Consider the following 14,938-nt stretch of genomic DNA (forward strand, 5'->3'; position numbering starts at 1 on the left):
AACTGGTCCCCCCGGGTTTGGGGGGGGGGGCAGCCGGGGTCCCTCCATAGCTGATTGCTGAGCTGGGGGGGTGCAGAAGGGCCCCCTGTGCATTCTGCAGTGGACCTGGAAGTGGATAGGTCACACTCAGAAATGGAGAGGCTTCGAGCAAGTCATCCTTTTAGATACCACGTTAAAGTGCTATCAAGAACCAGGGAATGCCCCAAAACATGAAGTACTTCCGATCCACTTCTGGGTTTGCAGCCAAGCATGTGGGGGGCTCCCCTGCACTCCTGTGGGGTGCTCCATCTGCCCCACCATTGCAGCATTCACGAGCTATGCCTGGTACCTTGAGGTATGTAGAAAAAACATTTAAAGCTGTGTCCATGGCTGAATTGAATCACTGTCCCTGATTTGGGCCGAATCCGAATCCAAATAAAATACGGCCCGTTTCACACACCCCTATAAAGCATCACTTCAGAACTGTGCTTTTTAAGTTAATGAGCATTAAAACAGGCTAATACACATTTTTCTAGTACCTCAAAATGAAGGTTGTATATTTAATGCACATTAACTAAAGTACAATAATGCACATGTAGATGCACCCACAGATTATGGCACCCTATCTATTCTATCTAAATCAATTGAAGTCAGTTGAAGTTATTCCATTGACTTCAGTGTCCTCTGGATTCATCCAGTAGGGAGCAGAATCCTCAGTGCTCTGCAAGTCTGCCTACAAGTTCTGGCAGTGTTTTGGGGCATGCCCTGGTTCTTGATAGCACTTTAATGTGGTATCTAAAAGGATGACTTGCTTGAAGCCCCTCCATTTCTGAGTGTGACCTATGAAGTGGATGTCACAATGGATGTCATGTTACATGAAGTGGTATGAAATGATGGAATGAAAAAGGCTTATATTGGATTATGCATGACTTAAAAAAATCTTGTACAGGAATTTTCTTCCTTGTGTTTTTTGACATTTTATTTTATATGTAGTTTACAATTTTATTAAAAGATTATAAGCAACAAAGCAATAAAGAAACAGAAAGGGCCCACACACAGAATAAATGTAGCAATACTCTGTAAACTTTCAAAAGAAGAGCTACATTGAAAAGCCACCACAGTATAACAGTAAGTATGGACTTAAAAAACAATTGACATATGAACTGAATTCAGACAGGCCGATATCTGCAATTAAGCTCTCTGATCTGTGCAAAGATGGGGGGAAAACAAGATTAATAAGGACAAAATAATCAAGCACAATAAACACCAGTAAAGACAGAAACACCCAATTACCGGTGGGGGCACATTTCTCACAGGAGGGCCACTCTCTCTCCAATCTCTCAGTCCTGATCCTCAAGGGAAACTTGCACAACACTTCCCAGAGACGAGCCTATGAGCTCCATTTCATCAACCTCCTGGACACTAGAGATCAGGGACTAAACATAGACATTGGATTTTTGATACATTACAATCTGCCTGGCAACTGACTCCCCAGCCCAGCCCAGCCCCTGGCTTCTTTACTTTTCATTCCATCCAGGAAGAGCACACACCAACTGCTGCAGCTTCCTTAGCCTGACGAAGGGTTTTTGAACCCGAAAGCTTGCTTAATAACTATTCTCCAACCATTTGGGTTGGTCTAATAAAAGATATCAAATTCACCCAAGGAACCTTGTCTGCCAAGGTCTACAACACATTAACAGCAGAAGATGCTGATCCTGCAAAGACTTACCTACACATTTAACTCTATGCAGTAAGGATAGCCCAATAGATTTTGATGGAACTTCTTACAGTGCATAAAGTTAAGAACCTGTTTCCCATCACCCAGATAGAGAGGGATCTATGTAAAATAAGCTTAGTCCTATTTCTAAAGGGCAAGGGAATATCCACATCAAAAACCATAACTTAATACAAGCGCTATTCCCCCATGAGGATTTCACGACCATGCCAAATAAATACCACTCTTTGGTCTGTGCTTTCTTGCAGGTTTTGACTTAAACACATTGCTCAGCAGATGTGGGAAAGCCTAAACAGCCTGTTAAAAAATAGAGAACTTCAGTCTTTCCATAAATTAATTTAAAAGAAATTAAAAGAATAAAATTTGCAATGCCAAAGAGCTTTAAGCCTTTATAAGTCCAGATGCAACAGAATTGCTGAATGCATCCTGTTCAAAATCAGATTAAAATGGCATGATTTCATAGACTACTGCTTTATAAAACAGTAAATTACCCATCAATAATGTGATTACATAAAAAAATCCATTTATGGTACAGCCAATAAGAGCTCTCACATTCCAAGACACTCTGTGAAACAGGGAACTGCAAAATTTATCCTGAACTCCCTATTTTTTTCCCCATAAAGACCACCACCAGAAGCAAAATAATTACCTTATTAGTTTTTATGTTCAATATATCTTTAAACATTAATTGCATAGCTTAGCATCTCAAATTTCCAGGAACAAGACAGGGCTTTGTATTTTCTATTACACTGAAACAACTGTAAACCTATTCCTTTCTGGTAAAGCATTTAGCAAATCTAATCCTCAATCCTATCATGAATGCCTCTGCCTAAAACAAGCGCTAAAAAAAACTGTATCAATGCTGTCTCACATTCTTAATGCCATTTCTTTTGTTCAAGCATGCTGTGTAGATGAAAGTGATAAGTTAGCATGTATTTTACAATTTGTCTGTTAATCTATAAGGAGCCGTTCTGCCCTGTCTTGTGCCTAACTTTAACCTAGCAGGCCTAACTACCCCTCTTTACAGTTAGGACTGTAAATCAAACACACTAAGAGCCTGAAGCAAGATAAGTAGGAACAAGCCCCAGCATAATAATTCAATTTTAAAACGTTCAGAAAGCCAGCCACTCTCTAAGAAAAGGTGAAGGTTTATTTTTACATTTTGTAAGACCCAAAAGAATACCTTTAAATTCTAAATGCATTTTCCTAAACTGACATAAGTTTTATATGTTTGAGAAAAATCTCATTTGATCACCAGAAGAGTTTGCCAACATAATTTAATCCCGAGAGCATTACTGCTTGGCAATTAGGCATTTCTATCACTCCAAGACGTTTTCTATCAAGCGTTTACTGTATTTTTAAAAACGGGCTGTGAAAAGAATGATATACCAACCTTCTTGGGTTTGTATTTGTTCACTAAATCTTTAATGAACTGGTACCGTTGCTTGTACAGTGGAGGCGTGAACTTAATGGTTCCTGTACATTCACCCTTGGCCAGGTTTGCATCCACCATCCTGCCTACGCTGAAAGTTAAAAATTACGTTTCCTGAAACAGATCTGACAACAATTAATTCAGCCCCTCACTCCCCCTGAATTCAAAATCAACCATATATAGATCTGATCCCACTTGCATGTAATGTTCTCAAATGCAGGCCCTGTTTTTCTTTCCACTTAGGACTGAAGGACCTGAATCTCTTCATCCTTCTCAAAAGAAGGCTGAGAGGTGATCTTGTGGCTGCCTATAAATTCATCAGGGGAGGGCAGCAGGGAATAGGAGATGCTCTGTTTATTAGGGCACCCCCTGGAGTAACTAGGAACAATGGCCACAGAGTGACAGAGAACAGATTTAGGTTGGACATTAGAAAAAAACTTCTTCACAGTAAGGGTTGCCAGAATCTGGAATGACTTCCAAGGGAGGTGGTGCTCTCCCCTACCCTGGGGGTCTTCAAAAGGAGACTGGACAAGCAACTAGCTGGGGTCATCTGACCCCAGCACTTGCTCTTTCCTGCCCAGGGCAGGGAGTCAGACTCGATGACCTACTGAGGTCCCTTCCAACCCTAACATCTATGAAGCTATGAACAGGACAGGGTCCTCTCCCAACCCACTCTGCGCCTCCCAGCATGGCACCTGTGCACAGACACATTGAAGACCCACTCCAGGAATCATGCAATCCAGGCAGGGCCTTCACCGCCTGTGCCAGGAAGGGGGAAACAAGAGCTAAGCCAGCCCCAAGCCTAGAAAGCCCAATCGAGGCAGAGCAGGGTCTCCCAGACAGCCCTGCCTGGTGGCTACTGCCACCACAGACTATCCCATGACCCTCTCCAGGCTCCCTCCATCCCACCCACCACCCCTGCATGTCACAGCGGCCGCTGCAGGAGGCAATGCTAGGCTTCCGGGTCCTGCAGCCACGGGGACAGCATCTCTGCGGTGACTGCTGGCTCCATTCTCATATGTCCACACAGTGCAGAGCAGACAGGTTCCTTTACACTAAATTCAAAATGGGTCACAGCTGTGGCTGCTTCCCTTTATAATGGCAGGAAAACTCTGTGCATGGATTCAGTCTTAATATAATTGGGCAATCAGGACAGCAGTAGGGACTGTATGATACCTAGAGGTATTATAGGCCAATGATGTCATGGTCCCTCAGGCAGTGGGTTGGACTAGATGACCTGTGGAGATCCCTTCCAGTGCTGCTTCTCTATGATTGCTCCATAGCTCATTGATGAGTCTTGAGGTGACGTAAAAGTCCAACCCTTGAGTTACAGATCTTTCCATCAAAGTTGCAGGGCTTTCCCCAGGGGGAAGGCAGACCATAGGCTGGGATTTCTCTTCTTTTTCTTCCTCCGTGCTCTCTTCTCTACTTTGATGGCAAGATGCTTTTCCTCAAAGCAGGCTGCCACTTGGCTGAGAGTGTAGTGCCATTTGGAGTCAGTTAGCAATGAAATATGAGAAGGTCAATGTGCCTTTAACAGCAGTATCTCTTTGTGTTTCTAGTCAACTTCAAAATGCACATTGTATTTAGTTACAGCTGGATCAGGCACATGTCCAAACAGACTGTGAATTTTTCCTGCTGCTGTCAAAATGGACCCCATACAGTTCAATAGAGGTTTTTTGCCCCTTTTACAAACCTAAGCCTCCTTTATTTGCTGAACTTACATGACTGCTACTACAGCAGCAGGTGGCAATGTGCTGAAGGGCAACAGAAATTGATGGAAGTGATAAGTGGGTGAAGCAAACACTAGAACAAGAAAGATCACAGGCTGTTGCAAGAATTCAAGAACCAACTGGAGCAGGATTGTGGTCACAAAACAGACTGGAGGAACTGGATTGCATGGCAGATCTGGGATAACCATCAGGAAATGCAGCTTGCTCCAGGCCCTGCTATCGAGACACTACAATCAGAGAGGTGGTCAGCCATGTTGGCCTGAAGTCAGGCAGAAGGTAAGGCAGGCTGGCACTTCTCTGGTTCAGAGAGGCATTTAACCACTTCCACCTCTCCATCAAAATTACTTTTGAACAGTCCACCCAACAAATTAATGTTTTGGACACCACTGTGAAACTGCAATGGTCACACTGGTACAATATATTGGATATCACTACATTGTCTTGGAAACCTACTGACCACTACAGCTACCTCAACACCATCAGCTTTCATCCGAAGCACACAACTGATCCACTGAACTGTAGCCAAGATCTATGTTACACCCACCCATAGCTGCTCTGATCACACTGACCAGGATGCATACCTCGGGTATAGAGAACAGTGTTTCCTACACAAACAATGCAATCCCAAGACCGTAGCCACTCAAAGCAAGAGAGCTAGACTCAGCCCTGCTCTGACCGGTAACAATACCAACCCTGTGACACAGACAACAGAATTTGTCCAGTTGTCACATAGCAGCCCCCAACCAAAATACCTTACACCAGTGGAACCCAAATCTTCAGGCTCTGTGGGCCAGATGAGTGGTACAAAGTCAGTCCATGAACCCAATCCAACATGCAGAACTGTATCACCTGGCCCTCAGAATTCCCCACTGGTCTGGAAATTTGACAGCAGGACAAACAGCAGTATCATTAATTTCCACAGCTCCAAGAACGGCAGCAATTAAGGCTGCCGCCACTACCTCACCACCAAATTTCTGGACCTGTGGAAAGCCCTGTGGACTGGATGATATGGCTCTGTGGGCTGGATCCAGCCCACAGATAGTATCTTGGCCACCCCTGCCCTGCACGCCACATTAATGACCTCAGTCATCATTTTACAGGAGAGGCCAATCTCAAGGTAGTCTTGGAGAATAAAGCTATCTTGGTTTACAGGCAGCCCCTAACCTCAAATGATAGGTCTCCTCCAACAGGCCACCTAACTCCAATTCTCACTTAACCCACCAGGCCTTGCTACAGACCCCCATGCTGGTTGTACACCGTCATCGACACAAACAGATCACATCATCAGCGGAGCAAACAACACAAATTATAACATCTAGGTTCATTTACCTACTCCTCTACCAATGCCATATATACCATTACCTGCTTACAGCACTTCTCTGCTATCTGCATTGGTCAGACATGGCAACCCCTATGTAAAAGAATGAATGGACACTGATCCAACATCCATTCCAGAAGCACACAAAAGCCTGTGGCAGAATACTTCAGCCTCCCTGGACATTCCATCATTGACTTGAGAGTAGCTGTCCTCAAAAAAAACCTTTAAAAACCCACTTGAATGTGAAATTACAGAACAAGAAATCATCCACAGACTGCAACGTGTTAACTGTGTTCTCAAAAGAGATTATAGATTCTATCCCATTGCTTGGACTAGTTGTTAACTCTAGTGTTCCTCAAGCTATAACTACCTTCTTCATCTCAAATGATCTAATCAACCCACCTTTTACCTCTCTTAGCAGTGTCCTCTTCTCCTAGTCCTTTCCCTTTATATATAAAACCCTTTCAAATTCATTCACAGCATCTCACAAAGTAGGCTGCAGCCTATGAAAGTATATGCCTCTCTGAACCAGTTAGTCTCTAAGGTTACTGCCCTACTTTATGACTAAAAATAAAAGCAGAATTCACAGCAGGGAGGTAGATGGCAATTGCATATGGGAAGCTTGCTACCTAGGTAGGCCTACTCTCAGTCAGTGGCCAGTCAATTTGGGGTTAAGAAATTCACAATTGGAACAGTTGATTATCCTAGTCTATAAAGTTATTAAGCATGTCCTGTTTTGAAATATACACAGAAAATACCAGAGAAATATGAAATAATGGGTTTTGTGAACTGTGGTTGGACAAGAGATTGGATACATATCTTGCCACTACCAAAATTCCCCCCAACCCTTGTCTATCAGTACATATAGGGAGATTTTTCCATTCTTATCTAAATACAGGAGGATCACCAGAGACACTTTGCTGCAGTAACATTAGCTTGCTAGGGAAGGTGTATTATGTTCTTATCTTTAGGAACAGATGACTTTTCCATAAGATGGAAGAAACAATATTATTACCAAACCAGCAAATTCAGATTGGTAAGGATGAAATGCTCATAGTGATTCTAGAAGATCTGATTTACCTTTCCATGATTCATTAAGACATACACTGAATAGCCTGACAACAGCAAGGAAAGATTTAACCATAGACCAGGGCAGAATGATTCCTGAATGTTTTTTTGGTAGTCTGAAAGGACACTGACAATACCTCCCAAAGTACGTTAGATCTTAGAGAAGAAAGTAATCCTATCGTTATTCCTGCATACCATGTATTGTGTAATATTTGTGAAGCAAAGGATGAAAGCTTACCATCAAGGTGCAAAAAGAGGAATCGATAGATTATCAGCTGATTTGGAACACAAGAGGCCCTCCAGGAGCTGCATAGCTAAGGGAAGGCTTAATGGATTACTTTATCAATCAACCATAGTAGTGAGGTAAGCTGCTTTTGTGTAGAGGATTGTGAGTCTAACTTAAATATTGAAACGATATATTATTTTAAATTACGATTTCTCCGTTATGGGTTTAACTGCTGTTGGCTTTCAAATAAATTTGCTTTGAATCTCAGCTGACATACTTTTATTAAGCAAAATAACAAACCGGTCAGTGAACACAAGGAAAAAGAATGACATACTTGGAGGGTAATCAAAACTCAAATTAGTTTTGAGATTTACACAAAAATATATATATTACATAGTAAAGTGCTTACTGAACTATATTAATAAAATGCAGTTAGCTATAACCACTATATTCCATGTTTCTGTAGGAATGTAGTACATCTTATATGGGAGAATGTACTTGACTTTTTGAACATCAGATTGTCTATGAGGTATTGGTGGGGGGAGTTGGACATTTTGCTTCAAAATAGTTTGCAATATTTGTTTGTTGCTTAAGGGGTTTCATTATGCTCTGTATACTTCTCTATCCTCTACTTCTCTACTGTGCAGCTTCTTTTTTCCCCTTTCTGTCCTACTGCTTCTCCTCTGACATTTTCTCCTTCCACTTCTGGTTCTTTGGCAATCTCTTGAGTATGTGTTCTCTCCAATTCCTGTTCTCATAAGAAACAGGTTATTTGCACTGGAGAAGCCCCAAAACAAATTATCTTGTGTGTTTCTTTCATTCCCTAATTTGGGTGAGTCTTCCAGAAGATGGAGAGGTTGTACTTTTCCAAGACACCTCAGGTCAGGCAATTGATAAAAGTGACAAAAATATTCTAGTGTAGTGGGAAAGGGAAGGTAAAACTCCTGAGAATTTTTCAGGGAAAGATCTTTATAAGTGGAGGACAGCTCAGCTCAGGACTGCTTTGTAGCTTTAGGAACCACAAGTTTCCTATTGAAAACTGCTGGCCAGGAAGGGGGGAGGATAGCAATGAGGATCCTGATTTCTGATTATAAGAATGGTACTGTAAATGTTTCTAAAACATACAACAGGAAGTGACTGTTATGACTCACATAGTGTCTTGTGGGTAACGGAGTTAAGGCTCGCTTGGCCCTTTTGTTACCAGGCTGTGTTTGCTGTCCGTGGTTAAGAGGCCTGGTTAGGTTTAGTTTTTTGATACAAAGACAAGATAATCATTCTTAGAAGTCTCATGGAATGGATCAAAAAGAAACTCTTAGGGGCATAATTGGTGCAGATGAACACAATACTCTATTCCTAACTACTACTGAAATCAAAAGAGAGGCAAGCCTCCTGAGCCCAAACAAACTGCTTAGCCCTTTCTCTCCCTCTGTCCAAGTATCATATCAGAGTAATTTGTTTGTGACTCAAGAACCTGGGCTTCTATTACAGCCCCATTTTTCATAATGTTTTTATTGGGGAAAGGCATTTTTCCAGGAGAGGAAAAGGGACCACAAATGAAAAATCATGCATTAAAAAAAAAATGTAAAAATGCATCTAATAAGAATTCCATTCCTTTTAATCACCAGTCCAAGCTTGACACTTGTGGGTCTTCTCTGGTCTTGCTGTGTGTCAGAGAGCTGTTAGCCCTTCTAGGGGGTCTTAATTTATCTGTGCACCTCTCTCTCCCTCCACCTGAAGTAGCAAGGCTGTATTTCTATCCCTTTCTGCTTCCTTGCCAATCAGCTGAGACAAGGTGTCCATAGTTGTACTAGGGAGAGAGGCAGTCTATGTCAAGTATGGCAATCAAGTCTTTCACAAGTGGGCAAGCCTCTTGGGCAACCCTCTGTTTTCTGTTTCTGCCCTTACCTTCTGGTAAGCTTGCTACAGGTCTTTTACCTTTACCTGACTTTACTTGTCACTCTATAACTCCTCTTCAGTCTTCATATAAACATCCCTATTTCTCTGGGTGACCCATAACTGAGTGTATCCTGACCTTTTTTTCCTACAGGCTAAGTAGATCCAAGACTTTCCTAATAACAGCAATTTGTGTGATGGGCTCTTTAGGTACATTTACAGGACACTGTAAATATTCCCAAGCCAGCTGTGAAAAGACTAGTCTTAGTATAAGATACTGTGCCTCTGCATCATCATTATTTTCCACCCCTGAAGCAGGATAGATTAGCTCAGCTGAAGCACTATACTAACACTGCCATACTGCACAGTTAGAGCTAGCCTGGGTATCTCTGTATGGCACTACATTGTGCTATGTACACATAAGGTTGGCACTGAACTATGCCCGTTTACAAAGCTGGTCTAGCAAAAAGCTGGGTTTGGTTAGCTTATCAAACAAATCAAGTTTAACTGTAGATAAATGCAAATCTGTGGTGACAAAAGGCTATTTCTGTTATCCAAACTGTAGTTTAAAGTAAGCCTCAGGCACAGATGAGTGCTGGGTTAAGAGGGAAAGGGTTCATTTTGGACATAGCTAGGAGGTGTGCTAAGAATTGGTCCAGTTGTTCCTACTAAGATAATAATGTTGTTATGACTTTTTCCCCCCCAAGTTCCTGGAAAATAACAAAGTTATTGTGAAAATTATTATTACCTTTCCTGGCCTGCCCTGTTCCCCAAGAATTGCTATGAGCCAATTATAAATTAGCCTTTGAAGTCTTTTAAAATCACTGTCAGCAATATGAGAGAGCCATAGCCAGAAATTTTAATGCCCAGTGCAGACCATGTGCAGGGTCTCCCCCTCTCCCCTGTGTGTTACTGAGTAATATTACTTCTAGTTGATTCAGCCCTTCCTGTGAGAGCACTTCCCAGTGCTGTCATGCCATTGGCACTGACCTTGTTATAGTACTGATAGGGATTTTAAGTTTATGGCTGTTAGTTTTTGGACATCAGATTTATTTTAGTTGCCCTGCGACACCCAAACTTATTCTCTCCACTCTAGTATAACAATAGGATAGTGCTGCATGAAAGCTTGGTTGGCAGGGTTCCAGGAAGCAGAGAATTACAAAATATGAAGCTAGTGATTCAGCAGTGTCACAACCCAATTAACTTGTGCCCATGCCACTGAGCAAAAGATACCATTCAAATCATCTCCATTTGACTATTAAGGGTTAAAAGACATCCCTGCCAAGAAATTCCTTGAAACAAAACGCTGGTGGTATACTATAGATAATTGGTCAGCTGAAATAAAATGCTAGGGGAAACTATATATAATTGGTCAAAGATAAGCGTAAGCTCCTCACACGTAGCACACACGTAACAGGTAGAGAAGCCTAACCCACTACCTTGTAACTTGAGGAGACAAAGAGCTGCCACCTGCCAAAAATTAAAGATTCCATATAATGGTTCACGATTGGGCATCTCTGTCAAACACCTCTGCCTATAAATAGTTTAACGGTTTCCGCCCAAGTGGGAGAACTCTGGGGATCTCACAGGAAACACCTGTGCTTGTCACCAGGGAGTTGGGGACTTGGTCAATCCCCAATCAATCACCCCGTCAGCGTAAAATATTGACGTAGAAAGTCTTGCAAGCCCGACCGTTCGTTCCGGCGCCACGTCCGTCATTATCCCGTTGTAACCTGACTGCATGCGTGTATTCAACTCTGTCACCGAAGCTGTAACAGAACAAAGGCTCGCCTGCGTTGTCATCACTATCTAGGCGACGTAAGTAAACAAACTCCTGTAACCTACACGTGTCTGTGCCTGGTTAATTCCACTCCATCCATCAATTCCCCGCCTGCCGAGCTCTAAATCTAAACACTCCGGGGTGAGTCAGACAGCTGCCGGCGGCTGCTCTGATTCACGACATGGCATCACGAACAGAATGCTTGGGAAACGTGATGGAGTTGGAATTAATTAAGAACTGTCCCTGGCGTAGTGGGGGACGCCGCGCGGATAACGTGGATGAATTATGGGTTCACATCGTTTATCACCAAGCAGGCGGAACGGAGACAGGGTGCATCAGCGGCTATTTCTCGTTAAGAGAGGAAGGGGGAATCACCAAGGAATGGGCCACAGACTTAAACCCTGGGGCATTCGGGTGCGTTATGGCTGGTGAATGAGTTCTATACAGGCCCTGGGAGGTGACCAAAACAATAACCCTGGCCCGGGTAAAAACCAACAGCCGCAGCAAATCCAACCCCCGACCAAGAATGCGCCCGCTGTATACGCCATGTGCGGGAAGGCGGGGAGCCGACGCCGGCTGATAAGTTTAATTGCCCAACTCTGGCACTTGAGTTGCATGGCCATGAGTTGCTCACCCAGCTTCGCGAAAAATTAGAAACAGAAGGCCGCACTGCGACAAAGTGGGCTGGCCCAAAGTGGGACAAAGGAAAAATGATAAATGTGCTATTTCGGGCCTTTATGGGTGTGTTGCAGGAGAATGCGGACTTGGAGGCCCAACTGGCCATGGCCAGAAAGGCGGCCATGGAAGCGGCAACAAAAGAAGGGCACGAGCCCTCACCCGAAAATGGCGCTGGGGAAAAGAAAGGGCGGGACAATGAAAAAATTCCACACATTCCGCAAGGAGGATGGTCAGCCACAGTACCACCTACGGCCCCACCTCCAGCCACAATACCACCTATGGTCCCGCCTCCTAAAGTAGCGCCACCCATGGGCCCGCCCCTTGAGGCAGCACCAGTCATGAATCCACCCCCTTACGGAGGGGGTTGGCCAACCACGTCACCGCCCACGGTCCCAACCCCCGAAGGAACGCCACCCACAATTCCGCCCCCTGGAGTGGCGCCAGTCATAAACCCACCCCCGTATGGAGGAGGATGGCCAGCCGCGTCATTGCCTACAGCCCCACCTCCCAAGGTGGCACCACCCTCGACTCTGCCCACTGAAGTGGCGCAAGTCATAAACCCGCTCCCTTATGGGGGAGGGAAGTTATACCCGGCCCTTCCGAAAAATGAGCCGACGCCATCAGTGGCTGCGCACCCTATATTTTTAATTAAACAAGTGATTGACGGGGGGGGGAGGGAAACTCACTCTACTATTACGTATCGCACCCGTACACGCCCCGAAATGCAAGACTTATATAAAGAATCAAAGTTAATACCGGGTGAAACTTTGGCGGTATGGTTAGGCCGATTAGTGGTTGAACATGGGTCGGACACGCTTGACCAGGAGGCGGCCAGTTTTCTAACACGTCAAGCCTCATGGAGCGGGGGGGCACGGCACTAACCTAAGAGCAATTACGAACAACAACCTCTGGCCCATACCGCTCCCAGCTCTCGTTGCAGGTCAAGTGTGCAGTAAATCCCATGCGTGGCATAATGGACGACCGCCCAACCCGCCCGCGGAACATCTGCTGTTGGCGATCATCGGAGTGTCCTACATGACTTGGAACCCGCGAGCAGACCAATTAGATTTAACGCCGGAACAAGCCGACGGACTGTGGCCTCATCGTTACCTATTACGTCCCAGCGATGTACCTATGACCATGGGCAGTATTGAGGCGTGCGTAGAGGTCTATGGGGGAAAAGAAGCCATACCCCTCAGGCTTCTCCTTGGACCCCTAGCCGGACAACCATCTGGAGACCTCCTTAGCCACAGGCCTTAATGGAAAAGGCCCCGGGTGAAAGACAGCCACATCCCACGGCATACCCGGTCGTGGATTCGGGGCCACCACGGCGCCAACCTGACCTTCGGCGTGAGCCACGGCCCTTACTACAAAGAACACCGGAAGAAAGGGCGAGGTTCGGGTTCCTGCTAAATAACACCCAGCTCACAAAGCAACAACTACGCGTCCTAGGGGACAACGGCCAGCACCATCTAGCGTCCGCATTGGGCTTCAATTACCAGGACAAGCCAAAAAACGAGTAATGGCCACCGGCCACCCCGGCAGCCTACTCAAGCCCGATCCCACGACCCTATTCCGAACTTACCGCCTACGACTCTACCAACCCAGCCATACAACGCAAAGTGCTTTTCCTTCTTGACACGGGAGCTCAGATCAACGTCATTACCCCAACAACACCTCACATAAAGACTAAAAAGGCCATCAAAGTCCAAGGATTAAACTCCGTCGCCACCGCAACGAGAGTAAAGTTCACCGTGGTCGGACACCACCACGCATTGGAAGCAGTCCTAGGGGGCATCAACATCTTGGGAATCCCCGGTCTTAAAGCACTTGAGCTAAAAGAACAAGTTTTACAAGCTCTTCCAATCTCCGTTTCAGAAATAGATCAGCACAGGCCTACACTTCGCAACACGTCTACGTGGAGGTACAAGCCAATCCCAACGAAGGGACCCCTACGAGAAGCCCTTGTTACCCTGTTACAGAGACTCGAACAGCAGGGATGTATAAAACTAGTGGCCGCCAGTACCCACCTATCACCCGGGTGGGGAATCGCAAAACCTGGAAAACCCAATGAAGTTCGGTTGGTAGTTGATTACCGCGAGGCCAATAAAAGATGCCAACCACTCATGCAGCCCAATGCTTCTACGCTACCGCAATGCCTGTTTGAAATGGCGCAGTTCCAGACGGGCAAATGGTATGGAACTACCCTTGCTTTAAAGGGCATGTTTTACTCCATTCCAATTGTTGACAGCGACGGGATCCTAAATATGTGTGTCGAGGGTACTATGTACCGGTGGACAGTTTGCCCGCAGGGGTACCGTAATGCTCCTGCGTTAGCTACAGGTGCCATGAACGACACTCAGAGACTTTCGCACCTCCTGTGCTTTACCAACAGAAAGCAAGCTAAAAATCTGGAGCTACGTTGATGACCTTGCTATTATGGGTCGCGATCAACAAGTAGTTGCCGTTAGCTACAGGTGCCATGAACGACACTCAGAGACTTTCGCACCTCCTGTGCTTTACCAACAGAAAGCAAGCTAAAAATCTGGAGCTACGTTGATGACCTTGCTATTATGGGTCGTGATCAACAAGTAGTTGCTGACGTCACCCGCCGTCTAACCGACCACCTCCATGCGAAGGGGTGGACAGTTAATTTAAAAAAAAAAAATCAAACTTGCAACCCACAATGAATATTACATTCCTAGGTACCAGATTTGCTGGTGCAACTAGGTCCGGTGTCACACACGATGAAACTCCGGAGCTCGGTACACTTGAAGAGCCATTACCAATGCACAAAAAGCAATTCCAACGACTCTTAGGACATCTAAACTGGTACCGACATTGTATCACCCCAGACTACCTCCCGGTATGGGCGAGACTTCAGCGACAAACCCGCGACAAGTCACGGAAGGCCACGCCTTGGACAAACAAAGACAGAAAGGACCTTCGCAATCTCCTCTTCGCCGTGAAACCACGCCGCTTCAGGCACTTGACTTAACTGAGACATTAATAATAACTTTGGGGTTTACTGCCAATCATGTATGGGGCCACCACCCATAACCCTCAAAACGAATTAGTTTATGCCTCACACAAGGC

General features: G+C 44.9%; 2 protein-coding genes across 7 annotated transcripts in view; one reads left to right on the forward strand and one right to left on the reverse strand.

Moving 5' to 3' along the window:
* The window catches only part of HENMT1 (HEN methyltransferase 1), a 48,359-nt gene that overhangs the window by 21,478 nt on the left and 11,943 nt on the right, over positions 1-14,938 (reverse strand). For 4 of the 6 annotated variants that reach the window (XM_006025640.3, XM_006025637.3, XM_006025641.3 and 1 more), the window contains exon 2: positions 3,108-3,237. The exons of 1 other annotated variant lie outside the window; for it this stretch is intronic. In XM_006025640.3, the coding sequence (XP_006025702.1) occupies positions 3,108-3,227 (120 nt within the window). In that variant the 5' untranslated portion in view covers positions 3,228-3,237. Of the gene's footprint in view, positions 1-3,107; positions 3,238-4,870; positions 4,890-14,938 lie in introns of those variants that run through there. One more of the 6 variants, XM_006025642.3, reaches the window with a different exon arrangement.
* PRPF38B (pre-mRNA processing factor 38B) overlaps positions 14,711-14,938 on the forward strand; it is a 27,281-nt gene continuing 27,053 nt past the window's right edge. The window contains exon 1 of the mRNA XM_025206483.1: positions 14,711-14,881. Coding sequence (XP_025062268.1) covers positions 14,711-14,881 — 171 coding nt within the window. The remainder of the gene's footprint in view (positions 14,882-14,938) is intronic.

The sequence above is a fragment of the Alligator sinensis genome, unplaced genomic scaffold (genome assembly GCF_000455745.1).
Source record: "Alligator sinensis unplaced genomic scaffold, ASM45574v1 scaffold535_1, whole genome shotgun sequence".
Classification (NCBI taxonomy): Eukaryota; Metazoa; Chordata; order Crocodylia; family Alligatoridae; genus Alligator; species Alligator sinensis.